The 22,983-nt window shown below is 45.8% G+C and overlaps 3 protein-coding genes and 1 non-coding gene across 5 annotated transcripts; 1 reads left to right on the top strand and 3 right to left on the bottom strand.

Moving 5' to 3' along the window:
* Window positions 1–617: 617 nt before the first annotated feature.
* On the bottom strand, window positions 618–690 carry trnaa-agc (transfer RNA alanine (anticodon AGC)). The gene has a single exon. It is a non-coding gene; the product is annotated as a tRNA-Ala (tRNA).
* Window positions 691–736: 46 nt separating this feature from the next.
* Window positions 737–12,691, top strand: brd8b (bromodomain containing 8b). 2 transcript variants are annotated; one of them, XM_018733229.2, is made up of 20 exons: window positions 737–811; window positions 1,404–1,500; window positions 2,125–2,194; window positions 3,839–3,888; window positions 4,088–4,210; window positions 4,517–4,597; window positions 4,818–4,882; window positions 4,993–5,132; window positions 5,218–5,409; window positions 5,506–5,605; window positions 5,850–5,999; window positions 6,184–6,344; window positions 6,433–6,949; window positions 7,026–7,063; window positions 7,170–7,414; window positions 7,542–7,634; window positions 7,800–7,868; window positions 8,282–8,564; window positions 10,935–10,979; window positions 12,219–12,691. In XM_018733229.2, exons 1-20 carry the CDS (start codon window positions 772–774, stop codon window positions 12,276–12,278), a joined length of 2,619 nt encoding a protein of 872 aa, XP_018588745.1. In that variant the 5' UTR covers window positions 737–771; the 3' UTR covers window positions 12,279–12,691. The 2 variants fall into 2 exon arrangements, with proteins under 2 accessions (XP_018588745.1, XP_018588746.1); XM_018733230.2 differs by lacking the exon at window positions 10,935–10,979.
* Window positions 12,692–13,131: 440 nt separating this feature from the next.
* LOC108922872 (dnaJ homolog subfamily C member 18-like) lies at window positions 13,132–19,343 on the bottom strand. Its single transcript, XM_018733279.2, has 8 exons — window positions 18,777–19,343; window positions 17,707–17,869; window positions 16,585–16,730; window positions 16,248–16,448; window positions 16,045–16,166; window positions 15,800–15,909; window positions 15,032–15,204; window positions 13,132–14,408 (listed from the first exon to the last, which is right to left on the bottom strand). The coding sequence occupies exons 1-8, from the start codon at window positions 18,901–18,903 to the stop codon at window positions 14,284–14,286; spliced, it is 1,167 nt and encodes a 388-aa protein (XP_018588795.1). The 5' UTR covers window positions 18,904–19,343; the 3' UTR covers window positions 13,132–14,283.
* Window positions 19,344–19,861: 518 nt separating this feature from the next.
* Window positions 19,862–21,842, bottom strand: LOC108923016 (DNA damage-inducible transcript 4-like protein). Its single transcript, XM_018733463.2, has 2 exons — window positions 21,582–21,842; window positions 19,862–21,026 (listed from the first exon to the last, which is right to left on the bottom strand). The coding sequence occupies exons 1-2, from the start codon at window positions 21,754–21,756 to the stop codon at window positions 20,575–20,577; spliced, it is 627 nt and encodes a 208-aa protein (XP_018588979.1). The 5' UTR covers window positions 21,757–21,842; the 3' UTR covers window positions 19,862–20,574.
* Between the last annotated feature and the right edge of the window lie 1,141 nt (window positions 21,843–22,983).

Raw genomic sequence — 22,983 nt, forward strand, 5'->3', positions numbered from 1 at the left:
AATTGTCCAATAGTGAGGCTCCAAGAGCAATGGAATGTATTCACTGTCCAATAGAAACACGGCAACCTTTCGTTCTGACGTTTAGTTTCCACATTCTTGAGAGGCCTGAAGGGGAAGGTCGTAGCGTTGCTGAGGGAAGGGTTACGGTTCTATCAGGTTGAATCTACTTTATCACATCACATGGTTCCTTTCTGCTCTAAAGGATTTTTTCGTGGTCAGAATCAGCTCTACACAGCGTACTTCGCTTATCGTTTAAAGGCCAGTTTGAAGTCCTTGTGTTTCTGGTTCAGTTTAAACATCCTATTTGTTTAAAACAAAACAAAGCACAGCACTGTTAGCAAGGTGCGCTCCATAAAATCTTGGTTGCGTTAGAATTCTACTCGAAGAAAGGAAACCTTTTCTATAACCCGGTGCGCCTCGTCTTTGACTATTACCACCAGGGTCACAGAATTCATAATAAAGCCACTAGGCGGCGGTTAACGCGACTGCATTAATCACAACAGAAAGTGCTTTAGTAATTTTTTAAAAGCCGGCAATAAGTTTTTGTTATTAATGAAAACATTTGTTTCTGTAGAATATATACATTTGTGCTTTTCTGTGTCAGAACAGGAGAAAAGTGGAGGATGCGGGCATCGATCCCGCTACCTCTCGCATGCTAAGCGAGCGCTCTACCATTTGAGCTAATCCCCCTAATACTTACATGTCCTCCACAGACTCTTTTATACACGCATAGTGTCGGAGACCGGAAGTGTTAAAGTAGGCCGCCGGAAGATGATATTCACTAACAGCAAAATGGCGAGCGGGGTTGGAAGTAAGTATTTCCCCTCTGGCAATTAATATGTTTTTTGCTAAAAGGTTATTGAATTATAAGCGAGTTGAAATCAGTATTACTACCTTTAATATGATTAATTCACAGTTTCTAGAAATGGTTTTTTTAGGGGATGCTGGAAAGTAGAAGTTGAAGACTTAGCAGTAGCTATTGTCACTAAATTGTGTGAGGTTGCTAAGCTAACCGCCTCCGGTCCTGGAGTTCGGGGTCTGTGCAACACCGTAGAGCACTTTCTTTGTTTCAGAGGCTCGACGAATGAAAACATTTGTTTAGCTGAGCTGGGTTACTTATTCGCTGTGCTATGGGAGTATTTTTGAGAAAACAAGACAAGTCTCCTCATGCCGGTGTCCACAGTAAATCCTTTTGTGCTCTTTTTCCAAGTTGAAGTTCAGTTGCTTACGTACGGTACGGTCTAGCCTTCTTTGCTGGGATGCACTTTTGTTTACATCGAGTTGTACAAAAAATACATACATGAAAACACATGTTGTTTTTTGTTTTGTTCACAAGTCTGTGTCGTCATGCCATGCTCCCCTAGTCACTCTGTTCACTCTTCTCTCTCTGTCTGTGTTCGAAGAGCACAAGATGCTGGCCCTGGGTCCAACGGAGCCGTGGTCTGTGAGGGAGAAGCTCTGCCTGGCCTCCTCTGTCATGAGGAGCGGGGACCAGAACTGGTGAGAAACGGAGCTGGATCATCATCATCTTGCCGCCACACACACACAACAGCCAACTTCCGTTCACTTGGCCTTTCACACTGATGCTGTCACTGATTGGGGCAGCTGGTAATGTAGTGGTTAAGGCAGCTGCCTTTTTCCTCCAAAGGTTGCTAGTTTAAATCCCACCTCCAGCCCGAGTGTCCTTGAGCAAGGTACTTATCCTAAATTGCCTAAAAATCCAGTAAAGTTAGCCAGCTGTATAAATGACTACATTATTGTAGGTCCCTTATCTTTGTTAGTCGCTTTGGAGAAAAGTGTTAGCTAAATGAATAAATCATTTATTCATTGTGTGATGCACTTTTGTTTACATTGAGTTTTACGAAATGCATACATGTAAATATGTGTTTTTTGGTTTTGTTTACAAGTCTTTGTCATCATGGTCCCTCATCTTCACTCTGTTCACGCTTCTTGTCTCTCTGTTTTTTTTTTATTTGTGTTTATTAAATGTAAATGTGATTGGTAAATTTTTCTGCCTGGATCTCTCGCCAACTCCTCTCTCGCCATACTCGGGCGCTTGTCCCTTGGTTGTGCTAAAGAACTTCCTGTAGCATGCTAAATTAACCTGTTACTGTTTTTTCATAGGGTGTCTGTCAGCAGAGCCATAAAGCCCTTCTCGGAGCCAGGACGACCACCTGACTGGTTTTCCCAGAAGGTACGAGCTCAATGTGTGGAGTCAATGAATTATGTTGCATAGGAGCCAGTACTACAGTGGAGTGAAGTGGTTAGTGAGACAGACAACTAACAAAGGGCATCACGTAACGTTCTGGCCTGTTTCCTTGTAATCCTTTGCTTCAGATCCCTGCATCTGCTCTAGTACTGTTGATCAAGATACTTACCCTCAATTGATTCATTAAGAGTATGTTCCTGTGTGTATTAGTAAATTATTGTAAAGTTCATTGTTTAGCACTATATAAACCATACACTGCATTGTGGGATCTGCATATCTATGCTCTCTTGTGTTCTGGCAGTCTAGGGTCTCATGTGTATACTCATGAGTTTGTGCTTGGAACTGTTTTGCAGCAGCGCGCTTTAATTTGCTTAGAATTCATTTAAGTGTATAATTTAGCTGTCGTCTTAAATCCAGTTCACGTACACTGTCAGGAATTTTATGAAATCATTATTTTTAATTTTATTTCTATATACACTAAAATCTCAATGAAAATTAAATTTCTGCAATCAGTTCTTTTACCCTGTAGACCTAAACTTTAAAATCTAAGAACTTTAAAATAATACATCAACTAATTTCTAAATGTATTGCATAGTGTTAGAAAAAACCTTCAATATAATGAAATCCAAACAAACTTCTTTGTTCTTAATACTGTTCCAAATGTAGAATTAAACACTTTTGATGCAGGTCCAAGCATTTTATAAACAGGCCTTTGCATGCTACCACAACTAGGTATGAGACTCAGAAAATCTTTACAGGCAATATTGAATAAAACTATTAATTGTTGCTGTGTTCTAACTTCTTGTACAGGTTTTTACTTATGACAATAGGTGTAATTTAAGAACATTTTGGCCTGAATTTGGGATGGATGTTGGGCAAATTAGATTTTTTTTTTTTTCCTTTCCCCTGGAAAATAATGGGTTAATAACATTTATTTTGGGTTAAGTAATTTTACTGTCTGGATTTTCAGTATTTGGTCATTTTCAGGAATGAATTAGGATGGCTTAAGAAGGATCATTGTAAAGTGTATATACACAAGCAATTGGAAGAGATCTGTTTATTACATTTATTTTAGCAGACGCTTTTCTCCAAAGACACTTACAATGGATACTACGTAGTGTTACCAGCCCAAACACCTTATTCACCAAAATGATTTACACTACTAGATACGCTATTTGCAATGGGTCACTAATCTATACATCAGTCGAATACCCACTCTCTGTCACTCACACACTATGGGGGAACCTGAACAGCATGTCTTTGGACCATGGGGGGAAACCGGAGCACCCGGAGTAAACCCACACAGACACAGGGAGAACATGCAAACTCCACACAGACTGAGTGGGGATCAAACCCACGTTCTCTCACACCACCCAGGTGCTATGAGAGAGCAGCGCTACTCGCTGGGCCACCATGCCGCCCCGTGACATATTTAATGTCATGTATGCACACTGAGGACATGCACATATTGCAAAGCATGTCCCTTGTGTCCTAGTACTTTATTCTTTTCTCAAATTGCTATGTGACTTGCCCATGGCTTCTCAGTGGAAAGTGAAACATTTTATTCATAGTCCTGGTAAAACACACTCTCATTCACATACGTTTATTAACTTTCTCTGCCTCCTGCAGCACTGTGCCTCCCAATACTCTGAGCTACTGGAGACGACAGAGGCTCCAAAGTGAGTATTGACCTTTTTCCTCCAGCACCATAGGAAAATGTTGATGTGTGTGAAAATATTGTCCCATTTAAGAGCAGCTTGCATGTGGAGGCACAGGTGAGATTTCTGTGCATTATTTAGACTGTTGCTAGGTGCTCGTGTGGGCAGTGCTGCCTATCTGAGTCCCCCTGTGAAACACACATCTCATATTGCCCTGCAGGCGGAAGCGCGGCGAGAAGGGGGAGGTAGTGGAGACTGTGGAAGATGTTATTGTGCGCAGGCTTACTGCAGAGAGGATCGAGGAACTGAAGAAGCTTCTGAGGGAAACTCAGGAGAGATACAGGTATACAGAATGGACTTGCTTGCATAAACCTGGCTGTTTTTGCACTAAATTAGCAAAGATCTTGTGGGAACCATTTGGCAACCTCCTTTTGTAATTAGAACATCAGCATCCTAAAGTGTGAGGTCATCTGGGTCCAAAACAAAATGCCATTGCTCAATAGGCAACGGTGCCAGCATAAGCTGAGCGCTCTCCACTGTGTTTAGCCCGTGGCTCTCTTTCATTCTGACTTTGTCATGAGAAGGGGGGAAAAAGGTGTGTTACAAATGCTACCAGTTGTCCAATTTTCGACTGCTGCTGTGTTCGTAGGAAGCTGAAGAAGGAAGCAGAGATGATTCAAGCTGGGCAGCTGGACAGTAAATTGGAAGAGCTCTGGGGGGAAATTGTTCAGTAAGATAAATTTTGAGTTTGTCTGTCTGCATTGGCTGCATTCCTGTCCTGTGTTCCCATTTTCCTTTCTAAGGTTTGAGGTCCCCTGTTTTTGTTTGTGTGTTGATTTACTGATCTTGATATGGTTGTATTTTTGAGCAATTTTGAGAGTGTGATGATAGCCCTTGGATGTGTACATTTTCTGACAGTCTTTCATTTTTAAAATGGCCTTTTTTGGCAGGAAGAGGAAGCAAGATGAGGAAGAAGCTGAGCAGAAGAGAAAGGCTACAGATGCTGCTTATCAGGGTACTTTACACTCCTTTCTGTCCATTGTGTCATCTAAACAGCCCTGAATAACTCTGCAGGCAGTTGAGTTCCAGTACATTTGTCACAATCTTCTCCCTAACTGCTCTCAGCGCGGCAGGCAGCAAAGAACACCCCCAAGAGAGTGCCCAGCGTGACGGTGCGTTCCCCCATCGGAGTGGGTTCACCTGCCATTGAGGGTCCAGCCACAGACAGACACCAGACACCTGAGGATCAGAGCTCCACACCCACAGTGAGTATTCTCACACCACCCGACTATGGATGAACATTCTGGATCATCTGAGGAAAACGGTTAATCTGCTCTTCTTCAACCCAAGACCCCAGGGACGATGGTTTTTGCACCATTGCCAGAAGTGCCGGGTCCTGTAGCTGTGGAGGCCAGCATGGGGAATGCTGTGGAGGATTCACCACAGAAGAAGCTCCTAAATCAGAAGGGGACGCCACCACCCTCACCCTTGCTCTCCGAGCTGCTGAAGAAGGGCAGCCTATTGTCTGCCAGCACCCGTTGGGTGAGGACCAGATGGCTCAATGAGCACAGTGTCCAAAAGAGGACATGTGTAACCTTTCATGGTGAAAGATGACATGAGCCTGGGTTGGTGTTTCAGGTGGGAGACGGGGAAGCCACCACAGGTCTCACAAATGGACCGCAGAGGTCAGACTCTCAATTTGTGGCTGCGGTGGTCCCTCAGTCTTCAGCATCCAATGGTAATTGATTCACAGTAGCCATACAAATAGTTTTTCTTGATTTTTGACTACTGTTTCTTTGCTCTTTAGTAATGTGTAGATTTATAACCACAGTTTTTAAACTGGGTGTTTAAAGTATGGTAACTGATTAGCATACATTTCCAAACGTGTTTAGGAGCTAGTCTACAGGTTCATCTGTTTTATGAGGTTATAATGGAGCAGTTTTGGCTTCTTGTGATGTTAGAATATGCTGAAAACCTCCTAGGTGCTCCAATGCTGTCCCACCTGCTGGAGGCAGGTCCTACTCCCCAGTGCGCTGTCACTCAGGACTCAATGTCAACCAATGACCTCTCCAGTGCCCCATCCTCTGAAGCAGAGCCCGCAGCACCAGATGACTCCTCCACACTCAACTCAGGTCTCACCTAACTTATACCCCCACTTGGTGGCTGTGTGTATTTTGTGCAGGTCTTTGCATTGCTGGAGAGTAGGTTCTGTCTTGAGCTGTGGTGTATGTATGCAAGTCTGTGACTGTAAGAGGTTGTCATGACCCTCTGCTAGTGAGTAACTTTTAGCTTCCATCTGCACATCTGGGTGTATAGGTGGAGATGTGGCTGTGGAGATGGAGGCTTCAGCCAGTCCCCTGCCAGAGGAGGAGAAGGTGGAGGAGCTGCCAGAGGAGGAGTTGGTGACTGTGTCCTACATGGAGGATGATCTAGACCTAGAGACGGTGGGGGACATCATAGCCATCATTGAGGAGAAGGTACTAATTAAGACACACAAGGTTTTGATTTTACCTGCAAAGTGCGTAAGGTGTAGCTGTACGGAGATGGTGTTCATCCTTCCTTCAGGTAGATGACTCATCGGAGGCCCTAGATGCTGCAGCGGTGGAGGCAGCCTTGTGCTTGTGTGAGGAGGCCGCCGCTGCCCACGCCCTCGCGGAACCCTGGGAGTCAGAGGCCTTCAAAGCCATTGAATCCACCCCCATTGACCCAGCGGTCTCTGCTGAGCACACAACCCCTGTCTCCACTTCAGTGGGCCCCTCGCCAGCACTCAGGGCCACTGAAGCAGAGACAGAGTTGCCTGAAGACACAAGTGGAGAGCCTGGGCCTGAAGAGGAAGCTGTCCTCTCTACCTCCCTCGAGACTGATGCTTCTGCCTGTCTTGAATCTGCGCCGTTGCTGCCCGCAGACCCTGATGGTGCACAGAGCCAGAACATGATCAGCACCCAGAACTTGGGCTTGCAGCCTGACACCCAGGACTGTGTGGTTGTCCAGGAAGGCCAGGAAGATGGGGGCACCCCCAGCCACACAGTTAAAATTGAAGTGGAAGAGTGGACGCAGCAGGAGCCTGATGCCCCCTGTGTAGGTGTGTGCAGGCCCTTCCTCCAGCAGCACATGTTCTCCATGGTTTCCACCTAATTCTCTCCCTGTTTCTGTTCCAGACTCTGAGGACAGTTCCGTGTCTGGGAAAGACACCAAGGTATCCCCTCCCCTTGTGCCTCCTTGTTGAAGCACTGATGAGCCTGGGCTGAAAAGGTGTTCAGAAGGAGATGTTCCCCTACATCCCACCCTCTCCCTCCCACCAGATGCAGGAGGTAAAGGAGGAGGACGGTGGAAGCGATGGCGAGGAGGGCAGTGTCTCTGAGCTGAAGGAGCCCGGGGAACAGGATGGTGCTGATGGCGAGGCAGAAGCTGAGGGGGACGGGGCCTACTTGTCAGAACTGGAACCGGCAGCCAGCGAGAGCGAGGATGGCTACAGCCTCCACGCTTCCTCCTTGCACCGCTATACCAGCGCTGACTCGGTCCCCAGCAGCCCAGCCTCGTCACAGTTGTGAGTCTCGTGAGTGGTAGAGTTCGTGGCTGCAATAGAGACCTAGGTAGAGTCCCACCTGTGCCAGGAAGGCTCCTCTCAGCCTCTGCCGCCATCTGCTGAACTCTTCTTATTGTGCTTTCCTTAGCTCCATGTCTAGTGAGGACCAGGAGGCCCTCCAGGCACAAAAGATCTGGAAGAAAGCCATCATGCTTGTGTGGCGAGCAGCAGCCAATCACAGGTCAGCACTTCTGCCCTTCTTGTGTGTGAGCTTTAGTGTTGCCAATAACGGGGCTTACTGCTGCCACCGAGGTCACTGGACGCAAAATGTCAATTGAATGTTACCAGCATGGAAGGGTGCATTTAATGATTTATGAATTTATGGATTAATTATGTTCTATTATAGATACGCCAGTGTGTTCCTGCAGCCAGTGTCAGATGATATAGCCCCTGGGTATCACAGTATTGTACACAGGTGAGTCCCAGTTTCTTTTTTGGGACATCTTTTGAGTCAGGCAGTTAGCACTGGGGCTTCATAATTTGGACATGGGCTTGCATCCGGCTTGGTTTGTGTGGAGGTTTTTTTCCCCCACAGTCCAAAGACATTTCTTTCATATGTAGTGGTGATTCTAAATTGTGTAACAGGGATATGTGTGAGTTTTTTATTGCTCTGACGTATAAATGGGTGAATGATTGTAGGTTGTTTTGTGTACTTAACATTGTTAGTTACCTTGGACAAATGAGTTAGGTGAATACTAGTTAATAATAATAAAATAAATCAAGGGGATATGGCTGGTTCAGTCTGTTCAGGAGCAACTTTCCCTCTAGATGTCTTCAGTTTTTCATCCTTCATTCCAACGTCCTTCTGTTCTGAATTTGTCCTTTCAGACCCATGGATCTGTCGGTCATCAAGAAGAACATCGAGTCTGGTGTTATCCGCACCACGGCAGAATTCCAGCGCGACATCATGCTGATGTTCCAGAATGCGGTGATGTACAACAGTTCGGACCATGACGTCTACCACATGGCCCTGGAGATGCAACGTGATGTCCTGGAACAGATCCAGCAATTCCTCGCTACACAGCTCATCATGCAGACGTCTGAGTCTGGAATCAGCGCCAAGAGCCTTCGAGGCCGAGAGACAGCACGCCGACAGGACTCCTCCGAGAAGGTAGGGGGGCAGTGGGGTGTGGCGAAGGGGGAGATGAGCAAGGGACAGAGCAGTACCACAGCAACCTCTATGAGGGGTTTAGGGTTTAGATTAAGGATGGATATTGCCAGTCCTTCAGGAATGTAGGGCCTGCTGGTTTCCCTGCAATTAGCAGTTGATTCACACCTGGAACAGGTGAGTCAACTTCCTGCCTACACAACACCTTCGGTGCAATGTCAGCAGTTAGCTAGAATGAATTCTACTGGGGTTCCATGAACTGCTGGTAGTGAATGACAAGGAGAAGGTGATACAGTGCATCCAAGTGAGGTGGCGGCAGCACGAGAAGAGGCCAGTGCCAGTTCAGTGCAGACAGGATGAGCTCTTTGTGTGAGCAGTAGCGTGATCACTTGCATGTTTTCGCCTAGTGAATCCTCATGTTCACACGCATGCATCCATCACAAGCATGAGCTGCTGCTTGGATGTGCAGCTTCTTTCATCCCGAGTGTCAGAGTGCTTTTTGTACGTGGAGTGCTGGCCTGGGCTGCTCAGCTCATCCCACGATGCATCTGGCCAAGCGCTCAACATGCATTCCTCCCTCCCAGTTGTTGGCATGGTTATATGGTCATCTCACAGTTGTGACTCGATCGCATACGTTCTATAATGCGTTGTAGTGTATCTGTGTATGCATTCGCATGGTCTTGACAAAAGACAGACTCTATACAAATGCCAGATTTACATGCAGACATACATATTCACTCTGACACACAGACGCTGTGAAGTAGTCTGTGTTCTGCTTTTGCTTTTTCATCTTGAGCTTTGGCTCCCAGTGTGACCTGGAACTGTGTGAATGAAGAGAGAAGCATCCTGTGCAAGGAAGAGAGACCACTGAATTACACCCACTTTTCCCACCCTCACTGTTCCCGACAATACCTTAACGCACAGTGTGAAGCCGCTCATCCCGAGTAGGGTTGTGGCAAGCCGGAGCCTAACCAGGGCTGGAGGGGGAGGGGACACACCCCAGACGACACACTAGTCCATTGCAAGGCACCCCAAGCAGGACTCGAATCCCAGACCCACCAGAGAACAGGCCCCAACCAAGCCAGCTGTGCCACCGCACCCCCTATCACCTTTACATGAGGCTTAATTATCAAAAATAACTTGGATGTAATCCAGCTACTGATTCTGTTACAGGATTAATCTAAAAGACCTGCTGCAGACCACAGTACAGTAACCTTGTACACCCTCTTGTCTACAGCATGTCCTATGGACAATTAGGACTGTTCAAGTGCACTGTCTTATCATTAATTACTTCTGCATTGTAATGTGAAGTTATACAGCGAAAGGAAGCAATCAGATCTGGTAATCTGTCATTTTACCTTCTGAAATGGCTAAAACCTGTAAATTTTGAGCTATGGCTCCTTTCACATGTAATCCTTGAGAAACTGGAAATGTATTAACTTGTGACTTCCGGTGTGAATGAAGAGGAGCTGCGTAAACATTTGATTTGACTATTAATAGGCTGGCCTTTTAGACATCTGAAGTACAAATGAACGAAGGCAGCCGTGGCACTCTGCTCAAAGGATTTAAATAAACTGGAGACAAATGAGATTAAATCTTCATTTGTCTGGACTAACCTGGAGGTGTTGCCTTTGTCATACATCCCATGCAAAAACATTAAATGTGCACATTGCCCTATTCAGATGAACTGTACATTTTTCTCTTTCAATTTCATCAAGCACTTGTCCAGTGTGGGGTTGCGTTGGTCCAGAGGACTATAGGAAGAGTAAGACATGTGCCAGGCTACTCCTACCTCCTGCCTTGAGGGGACATGAGGAACAGAAGCAGTAGAAGAACATGCACACACCACACAGACTGAGATTCAACCCAACTTCCACCTGCACAGCCCAAGAGCTATGAGGCACCAGTATTTCCCACTCTGCTACCACACTGCTCTTTACGAATTACTGCAACTCTACATTTACCACTATCAATAAACACTTTTACAGGTTAAATTCTCTGAATCAAACTGAAAAACTGAATCAGCTGGAAGTTCAAAAACATAAATGATGGCACAAGTCCATGTTTTCTCCTTGCTCTTATTGCATGTTCTACATTTCCTTTTGAATTTCATTACTTGTTCTAGATGCCATTTTCACTGCATTTGTGTGTCTTTGTGAATGCATGTGTGCATACACACACACACACACACACACACACACACACACACACAAACAAACAAACGTTAGACTGCAGCTTGTCTCGTGGGAGATGTTTGTTCTAAAGTGATGCTAATGTAGTGGTTTGTATGTGTGCCTAGTTTTTCTTTCTTTCTGCTTTGTGTGTCTGTGTGTGTAAGGCTTTTCTCTCACTGTATCGTTTGTCCTCTCCCAGGACTGTGTCCCCATGGGCTCTCCTGCTTTCCTTCTCTCTCTCTTTGTAAGTACCCAGTCTACAGCTCACTGGGCTGCGCAAAAATTCACACATTGCAGCTTCTGTGCTTTGCTCACCTACACACACACACGGTAGCTGCAAGATTGTTTCTGTGCCTTCTTCTTTGTTGTTTTAGTTATTCCTTTCATTAGGGTTTGTGAAATATTTGTATTGTAGGAATTTTGATGCACACACTAAAGTGCAGTCTAGCACCATCTGCTCTCTTCTGGCCCCTGTGGGATGAGGAGACGCGTGTGTGTGTGTGTGTGTGTGTGTGTGTGTGTGTGTGCGTGCGCGCGCACGCCCTTAAGCATCAAAGGTTATGTTTTTGGTCAAAATCTGGTTTTGTGCAATAGGCACCGCAATAGTAATGTAAAATTGTTTCACAACACTGATGCATGGTGAGCTTCGTCACCTAGACATCACAGCATAGAGACCAGAAGTGGTGTGGAGGGAGGCGAGACCCTGCAGACACAACGCTCCGGTGCTTCGGCCGTTAAAACAAACACTTTTCCTCACCACAATGACAGTAGACACATATCACCAATGTATGACTTAAGACTCACTTTCCCTCAGTTAAGTTCTACTGTGCATGTGTACTACTTGAGTCTTGGTCACCAGCAGACAGCCTTCTGCAGAGGTCCTGCTTGGCAGAGTCTGACTAGAAAAGGATGTCAGTCACAGATTGGTTGCCTAGTCTTACACTGACAGTTCAGATGTTAGATGGTAACATGCAGAAAGCATGAAGTACAGGTCATGAGCAGATAGACACATGGGAACAGGAGAGGTAGACAGGTGACATACACTACATACAGTAGCAGTCAAAAGTTTGAGTACTCGGACACCTGGGCAACACCTGTAACGGGATGAAGTGGAGAGAAGAGGGGAAGCAACAAACACATCCTACATCTCAGGGAACTGCTGCAGAAGAGCTGGGTAGACATAGTGGCAAATTTCCTGATCAAACTTAACTGATTACCTTGTGAAAACAGAAATGTCCACCAAGTGTAGACATTTCACTTGTACTGAACTGTTGTACTTAAGTTTTTTTCTTCCGCCCCCCACCCCCGAGTTCATTAGTGAAGTGTGTGCGTGGCTGTAAGTGTATGATAACTGAGTTTGGTTGTGTGAGACCAAATGAAGTGTTCAGCTGTGTAGCTTGTCATTTTCTCATGTTTCTTAGTTTGTAAGAAATTCTTCATGTTCATTTGTTCCTGGAGTCAATGCTACTGTTCTCTTCTGCAGGATGGCGGCACTAGGGGGCGCCGCTGTGCCATTGAAGCTGACCTCAAGATGAAGAAATGAAAAAGCAGCAAATGTGGAAATAGGGCAAGAGGAGACTAGCTGGTGGAGCACAACTGACTTGCCAAGATCTTCACAGGAATGTGAGCAGAGAGATCCTGGACTGAAACACAAAACAGACTTTCTCTCTGGTATTTGTAAGCCTCCTTTCTGCTGAATGTACCATTGTACTTTCGGATAAACAAGAACTGTGACGTAATCTAAATGAGTCAAAAGGCATGTTTGTGGAGTCTTTCCACAGGAGGTTAATAGGCAGCAAATCTAACAAAAATGCTTGTGTGAACATGTGTGTACAGATCTGTGTACAGATTGTGCTTTTCTAAAAAAAAAAATGTATAGTATGTTTAATAAAAAACAACCACAGATGACTGTCCTTTACTCGAAGCAGATAATGGGGAAATGTCCCCGTGTGCAGGGGTCTTCCTTCTGCATGAAGACATCATTTGGTTATGGGGGGGGGGGGGGCAGGCAAATGAGAGAGGAATAAATGGAAAACAGTTTGCAATGCTGGTATTCAAAATAAAGGATAAGGGGGGCAGTTTCCCTCAGAAACCATGAATCTGCCCCTCTTTCAGTCCCCCAGCACTCCAACACATTAACGCTTCAAATCAGTGGCTGGATGAAAGAGGTGGAATAGTCCTAAAATTGTCTGACTAGATGGGGAAAAGGCTTTTCACCAAGCAATAACTGAAACAAATGACAGGCCGTCTGGTATCTTTCCACTGCAGCCCAGAAAGAGAGAGCTGGACAGGATGAAAGAGCAGAGTGGGTCCCCTCTTATTTCAATTCTGCACAAATACAAACACTACAAAAGTATACTGTAAGTTTTATTAAACTAACAAAGATATTAGTGCCATTAGGGAGTACAATTTTTAATCATATTCAATTCAAATGTGGTAGGCTTCTGTATGAGACTGATGAGAAGCTAGAAAGGAAAACATCTTGGAAATAAAATTACAAACACAAAACAGGTAAAGGATGTTGGAGATATGCTGCAGAATGTGCCAATTTTCTCTCACAGTAATTGTAATTCCAAACAAAGTACCCATGTAGCTGCTAGTGACCTCTGATGCAGAAACTTGGCATGTGATAAAACCCTGTGGTAGGAGGTGACTGGATGGGCTGCACCCCCACCCAACATGCAAAAATTGAGTTTGTCCATCTGTAGGACTAATAAAGGGGGAGCAGCAAGAAATGCCGTATACTGCATTGGCTCAGTGTGTCAGTCTGTCCTTCAAAAAAGTATAAAAGTGCACAATTTGATGTCAACCATCAGAGTTCTGTTAAACTAAAAATATGGAACCTCCAATGAGCTGAAAAGACCTTCAGTGATAACTATCATGTGGCTTGCAGACAGAATGGCTCTGAGTCAGATTTCAAGAGAAACACAATTTCACTATGAGTTGTGCTGCACTCCTGAAATGACAGTTTCAGGAGAACAGACAAATACAGATACACTATATAAATACATTACACATCAGTAACAAGGATGTGTATATATGTGTGTATCTGTGTTAAGTACCTGTGTTGGATGTCTGTCAGGGCATTGGCTCTCTGCCTTGACACACAGCTGCCAGATCTTACGGTTCATCTGCTAATTTAACATCTTCTAATGAACCTTACAGCCTCTGCCAAAATTTGCATTTGGATAATGGTTCTCCTGCAGGAATTGTAACACAGCACAGCAGCCAAAAACGGCACCTGACCACAACATGTACAAAACAAACTGTGACCCCTGTCCTTAATGTAAGGAAGTTTAAAGAGGCTTTTCCATGTTTTGTGGTCTTCAGCCCAAAAGGGTGACATTCTTCACACCAAAATCAGCAGCTCTGAGGACTGAAAGCTCGTGCTCACCTATGCAAGTGAACACAAATAAATAAAAATGTAAACGTAAAAACTTCACTAGGGCACTGGCTGCAGGCCATCTAGAAGACTTACAAAGTGCAAAAACAAGGACCGGATTAAATTATTATAAAATCCCAGGAGGTCATGTCAGAATCCCACCAGCTCACTCGCCCCTCTGTCGGCCCACCAGGCGGTGCAGCTTGTCGCAGCTGTCCAGCTTCATGGATTCCGCCTTCTGCTTGAGCCGCTCGTCGCGATACAGCTGACCCAGGTTGGCAAGGTCTGACTCTGAGTGAGGAAAGACAGACATCCGTCAATCTGTTATCAGTAACTGCTGGTCCAGTGGTCCAGGGCATATCCTGGAAACAGGGTGTGAGGCAGGGTACACCCTGGAGGAGATACCTGTCCATCACAGGGCAATTGTGCGCACGCATGTGCGTGTACGGGCACGCACGCGGGGCAATTAAAAGGCACCAGTTTACCTAAAACACATCTTAGGAATGTGGGAGGAAACCAGAGCACCTGGAGGAAACCCAGGTGAATACCACGAGAACATGCAAACTCCAGACAGACTGAGCCAGGTTCAAACACACAACCGAACCCACAGAACAGGAGCTGTGAGGCACCAACACTGTCCCGCTGCACCACTGTGCCATCCTACTCAAATCTGCCCAATGCAAAACTACAAGTGCTAGTTCAACTTAGAGAAAGGAAGACAAGTTCATGCGATAGCCACATAACCACCCCTCTGAGAAACTGGAGATCACTGACCAGTTTATCAGTGTCCAGCCTGAGACAATGCGGTCACCGTCAGCCTCTAAAATTCCTGAGTTGGGAACCTGTTGGCAAAGCTGCTCTGGAGTTGTACACTGTGGTCCAGAAAGCAATAAAAATACATAAAGAAGACATACTCTGCTGTTTCTCCTTCCAGCAGCTGCTCTGCAGGAGCTCGATATACTCCTTCTCGATGGACTTTTCCAGCTCCCACAATAAGGCCCCATCGTACTCCTTCTGGAAGCCTTTGCTCACGTAGTAGGGCACGCCAAGGTTCTGCGTCTCCCTGGAAACCACGAGGCCCATGGTCCTGCAGGGGGTCGCAGGTAGGCACAGTTCACACACACAGACTGCACATCAGAGCACAGCAGACGGTCAAAGGCACAGCCTGAAGATGGAACAGGGGAATCCTTGATGCCATATTGGTCACAGAAGGTATCAGCCTTGGGACAAAATCTACAACAGCATCTGCATTCGAGTCGCACTAAGTGTTTCCGTGACTGACCAGAACCAATCGAAAAGCAGCGAATCAGCACACGCAAGAGCCTCTGGAATTGCCTCCAAGTTCTCCCTTTTTCTGCCTACACACCAAGGATCTAGGGATGCCTCTGAACTGCAGCCATGTGAACGCTTTTGGCTTGTCATTTAGATTTGCAGAGCAAGCGTTTTATCTGTCGGGAGATGAGTTCGCTGGTGAGAGTCGGAGTGCTGAGGTCAACAAGAAAGAGAGAACTTCTGACACCTCCTCACACATTCCTTTCCCAGCTGGAGGCACTGACAGCAGGAAATGTGTCCACAAAGCTGTGCTGTGTTCTGCCTCGTGATTTTTACAGAGCTGCTGGTTCAGCGTAGACCTCCGTGGAGGATGCTTGCTGGAGTGCGCCCTGCCCCCGGCCCCCACTTACGGTTTGTAGAAGAGGCTGTATGGAGGGTTGGTGTGCATCAGCTGGGTTACCACAGAGATCAGGATGAGCCCAAGTACAGGTAGGAGTGGCAGCAAGGCAGTGTAAGAGTTCTGTGAGGAAATCAAGAGTGCCACCTTGAGTCTCCATTGCATAAAATAATACGTACAAAAATGAGCTCTGCGGTCCTCAAAGTGAATTCAGGAAACCTTGCTTGCAGGTGTACTTGTGCACAAGAGCTTCTTTACCTGAGTGTGATTGTCATTCTGTACCCCCTCCTCTTCCTCCCGTCGCTGGTTCATGTGACGTGGGCGTGGCTGGTAGTAGTGTGCATAAGTAGCACCGCTGTTGGTGTACACGTGGATGTTGCCTAGGGCGAAACTGCACATCAACTTCACAGAACTGAAACTCAGTGAGGGGAAAAAAGCTAACTTCCCCATCACATACTCACTCGTTGGAAAACGGCCCCCGAAGAAGATATTGAAGAGCTCCTCAGGGGATATATCTGACTGAAAATCCTGGTAGTAGCTCCGGCGGTGGCGAGGCCGCGTCCCCGGGTGCGATGAGGACTCGGCCATCGACTCTTCCCCGTACAGATCGTACTGCTGTCGCTTCTCTGGATTGCTCAGCACAGCATAAGCATTACCGATGGCTATGGGAAAGGGGGCGAAAGAAAGGGAAAATATTCCAGCCACATAACCTTGTCTTCTGTACAAAAAGGAAAGCTTTCATGAAGGAAGACATCTTCATACGATACTCCACTTTTCCTCCAGTGATCAGCTGGATACCTTTGAAGGCCTCTGTTGCTCCAGGGGCAAAGTTCTTGTCAGGGTGGAATCGGAGAGCCAACTTCCTGTACGCCTTCTTTAGGTCCTCCTCGTCAGCATTTTTGGACACACCGAGGATCTCGTAGAAGTCCTTGCACCGCTTTATTCTGTGGACAGGCAGGAGAGACTTCATTAACAAAGTTCTTCAATTTTGTCTCTTCAGTCTGCCACTGTGTTGTAAACTGTGAGGAAACTCCTCTATGCTTCATTGCACTGTTCTTAGCAGGGATACCAGGTTAACTGTATACCTTCTCAAACTGCTCCATATGCAAAAATACAACAAAGTTATGTTTCAACCATTTATTTAAAGCTGCACATTCTCATACATAGTTCAAAATCAATGCTAGTTTGCTGCACTGGCCAGATTCCTGACATTAGAGACTTTTTCTTTCCTTGGAGGGGGTCCTGCTCTCTGGTGGGTCTGAGGTTCGAGTCCTGCTTGGGGTGCCTTGCGACAGACTGGCGTCCCGTCCTGGGTGTGTCCCCTCCCCTTCCAGCTTTTTGCCTTGTGCTGCAGGGTTAGGCTCTGGTTCACTGTGACCCCGCTCGTGACAAGCGGTTTCAGACAGCATGTGTGCTTCTTTGTAGGGCACAGTTACACTACTAGCACAGTGCAGGCATCGTGCACTGTCATGCTGTTCTCAGGGAGATGGGCTATATTTTGCTATTTTAATTAAATTCCCATTTTTATGGTTGTGAATTTTACAGAAGCAACTGAGAGCATGTGCCCTGCTCTGAAGGACAACAGCAGGCATTCTCTAGGCCCTTGAACAGAAAACCTTTAGGATACAAGTCCCATTTCCTCAACCTACTTGCTACATGCTGCCCTATATTCACCTGAGATACAGAAAAAAAAAAAAAAGGTTTGTGGATGTATTTAAAATATTTATAGAAAGCTGTCCAAGCCCCACCCTAAAACATGCGGTATGATTTTAAAAGCATAGTATGTCCTCTACATGGTGCATTGGGACTCAGTGTTGCAGGTTAAGGATATAACAACCTACACTGGATCTGACATGAAACCATTTCACTGCCTCCAGACCAGCAGTGTGACGTGACACTTTGTGTGATGGGCCACTGTACCTGAGCACACCCTGCAGCTGCTCCTCTGTGTACACTTTCCCATCTGCACCGCCACGGGCACTGCCCTGCTGCTCCTCGTTGGGGTCTTGATCCTGCCACTCATGGTCACGGCTCCACCTCTCACCAGCTGCACTCCCATTCCTCACAATGGCATTGATCAGAGCTGAACGACACAGATGCAGGCAGGTCAAAATACTTGATCGCTTACAAAAGCAAGATGACGCAGCAGCAGCATCCTTCCCTAGGGCTGTGACACACTGTGACCCACTTCCTAATAACAAAACCTGCTTCCTTAGTAAAACCAAAGTCAAAGAAACGTTACTGCGGCTCACGGTTTTCCAGTCTAACAGGAAACATGAAGTAGTGCACACAGTGGGTTTGTCTTCCTAGAAAATTCCACTTCACAGTCAGAAGCTGCTTCATGCCTACCTTAAAGCTACATTCAGGATAGAATGTTAGTGTACCATTTCACAATGGGGAGCACTGGTGCTCATGGGCTCGGGGTCTGAATCCAACTCTGACTACGTGAACTTGCATGTACACCATGTTTGCGTGTGCTTTCTCCAGGTGCTCCAGTTCCCTCTCACAGTTCAAAGACACATTTCAGGTGAACCCATAAGTAACTTGCTCTCACTGTGTGCCTGAGCGAGTGAATGAGTGCGTGATCACCCTGCAGTCAAGCATGGGTTCTGGACCATCACAACCGTGGTGAGTGAAAATGAATGGATGAATGGAGCTTTTGAGACCCTGCAGTGCTTTTGGTCCAAAGAAAGACGCAGTCAGCCTTGCGAGAAGAGCATGATGAGGAAAGGTGATGCATTGCCAACTTCACAGAAAAGGGAAGTGGTAATTCCCCAATTTACACGTTACAGTCAACTCCCGTCACGTGGAGCTCAGCGTCTCCACCTTCCTCAAAGATCGACTTCACCGATCAGTGACGTCACTCAAAGGCTGAATCAGAGTGACGTCAGCAATGGGTGACCGAGCTCTGCTACTGACAATGAATAAAGGAGTCTCCCGCTCTGGGATACAAATCATGAAACGCAGAGCACCGGTTTGCAGCGCGTTACCTGCAGCTCGGCTGCTGGGGTACAGTTTCTGGGCTTCGTGCAGCAAGCGGAGCGCCCTGTTCCTGCGTCCGGAGCGCAGACACACTTCGGCTTGTTCCACGAGCCTGTCCGCGTGCTCCCTCTGCATGATCTTCACTTCAGGCTGCGCGCCTGCCGAGTCCAAGGCTTCCAGTTCCAGTCAGCGCTACACGGCTCATAACTGCAACACTCCCCAGTGCGACACAAGTCAAGTGGGACTCGCTCTGCTGTTTTACCTTCAAACGGACAGAGTGAGACCTCAACTGCGAAGGAAGCGTTTTATTTCAGCTGACTAGTATAAAAAATGTCGCAAATCAAAATTCAATTGAATTGCCACAGCTCACTGTGTGTGTGACTAGCCTAGCTACTTAGCTAGTCCGCTTTCCGCGTCCGTCTACAACGGCATGACAACGCGCTTTCTGGTTGGAAAATACATTATATAAATTTTGCAAACTGCCTGTCTAGGTTAAGATGAAGAAAGACCCGTTAGCTAAGAGAAGCCACAAAAGTCTCCAATTGCCCAATTCCCATATCGCTAACCGGAAAGGGAGAAAGTGTAACAGGAAATGTGCATTTGATTGACAGGGATTTGGTCCAATGGGGAAGGACGTTGTCATATCCCTACATGGCCAGAGCAAGCGCAGTTCTGTCAAAACTTGGCGTCACTGCGTCACCTCATTTTAGGTATTGAATTAATCCTTCCTTTGTGCACGATGGACTATTAATCATTCACCATTATTTTGCACATAAAAAAGGGCGAAAATATATGTTAGCAGTATATGCACCTTTTTAAGATACCAATTTACTGTGTCACCCTATGATGAGTCCTGTTCACAGTATGCCCTTCCTCTGGGATAGGCTTCAGACCACCATGACCCTGCATTAGACAAGTGACTATTAATAAACAAATGGGCGGGTAGATATTACTATGTCTATGCATCTGTTTTGAAACAAATTAATGCATTCAGTAAGTAGGTTTTTACTAAGTTACAGGCTAGTGGAAGCTGATAGTCAAGAATTCTTTACCAAATGTGAAAAAAGATAAGCCAAAAACACAGGACAATGTGTGGTTTAAGAGTACAATTTTAATTGCGTTTCCCCCCACTATTCATAATACTGAGAAAATGACCACTTTTAATGTCCCACCTCTATCACAGAAGTGATATGTCCTTAGTTTCATAAATATTAAATTATACAAAGTGCACTGCCTTTATATTCACATATTTTTCTTTTTACACACAGCTGGGCACTGTAGCTTGCTTAGCCACAAATACTGCCCTGAGCCAAAATGATTCATACTCAGAGCAAACACATGCAACACACACATACAGCAGCTCTTCACAGGTGGTGTGTTTTCCAGTGGCTACCAGGACAACAGTTTTGAGTGAGTAGGACTCATGTGAGCCAGGGTGTGTTCCCAGCATACAAATAAAAACTTCAAAAACAAATCCATATAAGAGTAACTGGCATGCAAGGACAAGTTAAAAAAAAAGACAACTTTTTCCTAAGCACTTGCAGAAATACTGATCCAGTGTTCATTCCCCCCCATCAAATGACATGTACTAAAACCCCTTTCCCCAACCAAACCACTCTTTCACTTCACAGCTTCATAGTTTTAGACTTAACTAAAAGTTGCCTCCAATAGATCGACGTAACAGTAGTTTTGTCAGCGGAACGTGTGGCCATTCTTCCCCGTCTCCCTGAGAACGTCATGAAAATGCACCGTGCCTGCACCTGTGCTAGTAGTGTACCTGTGCCACACAGCCGGACATGTGCAGTTCTAAATAAATTCGCAGATGACGGGACTAGCGGATGAGTAGAGCTTCCTTTTGACCAGTTTGTAGCTGGGGCAGAGCCTCAGCACCTTGTCCGTGACAAACAGCTGCTTCAGAGCGGGCCAGCCGTCCGAGTCGGCCTTGAGCACGACGGAGAGCTCGAACGTGGGTGTGACACTGCGGTCGGGCGTGACCGTGCCCAGCGGCTGCAGTGTCCCTTTACTCTCCAAGAACACCTGGATTAGCGCCCCCCGAAGGCCGCAGGGCTCATCGGCGGAGGACCGCAGGATGTCGTGGGCGATGCGGCCCGTGAGCTGCCGGGGCAGGTGCAGTTCGCGGCAGTGGAGACGGGAAGTCTTGGCATCAGAGAGGCACAGCTCAATCCGCTTAGCCAGCTCCACCTGAAGGATCTCCTCAGAGTCCTCAAAGTCCTCCATGGGGCCCAGGTTCTCCCTATCTGTCAAAAGACAAAGTTGTTTTTTTTTTTTTCCTCCCCCCCCTTCATTTCACTTTTTACATTTTCGCTGCTTGGACTTTTTCTAAAATACACTAAAAGCAGTCACTATTTTAACAAAGATCACCATAAATAAAATCTAAAGTAAACAGACAAACAAACATGCTGCTATCAAATACTTAACACTGAAACACTGATCTACACAGAAGAGAAATTCATTTGAACATGGCACTGATCAGGTGATGATGGCCCCACAGGAGTTCACTTTCACTTCTGAGACAAAAGACCCTATTATTGTTTGACAGTTACCAAATATGAGCACTACAGAAAACAAGACCTAGAGAGCAGGAACCTAATAAACAAATTTCTGTCTTGATAAAAAGTAAAATTAACACTGAGCAACACATTTAAGAAAAAAAGTTTAAGGTGCCATCAGAGTAATTTAAATTAAAAAAATTAGGAATTAAAGTTGCTGATTTTAAAATATTTGTAACCTTGCAATTTACACCTCATAGTGATAATAATAACAACAACATGCTAATCTAAGAGGAAACTCACCTGACAACTTCTCTGCTGCCCTATACTTGTATCCGACTTCCAAACGTGGGTCCTCAACTCCGTTTTTAACATTTGATGTAAACTGATGGATGAGCTTCCTGAGCAGCTCAGCTACACCGTCCTCCGACAGCGCCGTCATACCGTTCCCGAAGACGAGAGCCTGTGTGTACACCATCGTGTCCCCCGACAAGCTGCTGTGTTCTTCATCGGTGACTGACACTCGATCCGCTGCGCTCTGACAGGACTTCGCTCCTTCGCTCCATTTAAATAGCGGCCGCTGTTGCATCAGATGACAGCGCAGCGCTGCCTTTGCGCATGTGCAAACCGAGGGAGGCGGCTGCCGCTACCTTGGCAACGAGCAGGAAGCAGGAAGTCTCCTCTCGGTGAGTTTAAATAGTGGGCGTTTGTTGCATCAGCTGACGGCGCGTCTCTCCGTTTGCGCATGTGCGGTGCACTGGCGGCTTCTCCTGTTACCATGGCAGACGGGTGTTGAGCAATAGCGGTGTGCGGTTTAATCAGACGTGCTGTACGTGTGTCGCCGGCCAGCGTAACGACGGTGACTATTGCATCTTCAATTTGCGCTTTCGCTCTAATTAGATATTTCTGGAACGTCTAAAGTTGCTCATTGAATGAAATAAGGCTCCACAACCTATACTTTTCAATATAAACATACATGTGGAAATAATATACTCTACTAAAGTGTCAGTTTATGTTTTGTTATAGGTTACCTAGACTTGGAAAGACATAATATAATGGTGTATAATCCTGAGCCCCTATGTTTTTTTTTTTTTTTTTAAACTTTTGCTTTCAACTGGGACGTTTGCTTTTGGCATCACTTTTAAAATATTGCATTTAAGTTCCCCCCCATTGGTAGGTCAACACATGCTCTGTCAATTCGGATCATTATTGTTAATATCCCACCATTCCTGTGCAGTTTGTACCATACCATTTATAGCTGTGGAAGTCAACAGTGTTCATAATTATTTTACTTCTTAGCTGATTTTTTTTCAAAGCAATACACAGTATTGGACCCATTTACACAGCTGGGCATTTTTATTGATGCGTTTCAAGGCAGGTGTCTTCCTAAGGGTACTGCAGCAATCAATATGAATGGGGCTTGAGCCTAGAAGCTTTAAGGCACAAATCCAAATCCTTAACCGCTATACTACCTGCTGCTTTTAAGAACATAACCCCATTATTGTGGGTTTTCTCTATAATCCAATAATTTGTGACGGGTTGTGACAAAATGTATGTTACAGCCCATATTTACCCAGCAGTCTAGACAGTGTGAAACAATTTTAGTCACGAGAACATTTTTTTCGATTTAGCTGGCAGGAAGTGGACTTGTAAATGTCTACCTGCCCCCACCCTTTCTCTTTATAAGGACCTGTGTTATGTTAGA

The sequence above is a fragment of the Scleropages formosus genome, chromosome 13, assembly GCF_900964775.1.
Source record: "Scleropages formosus chromosome 13, fSclFor1.1, whole genome shotgun sequence".
Taxonomy (NCBI): Eukaryota; Metazoa; Chordata; class Actinopteri; order Osteoglossiformes; family Osteoglossidae; genus Scleropages; species Scleropages formosus.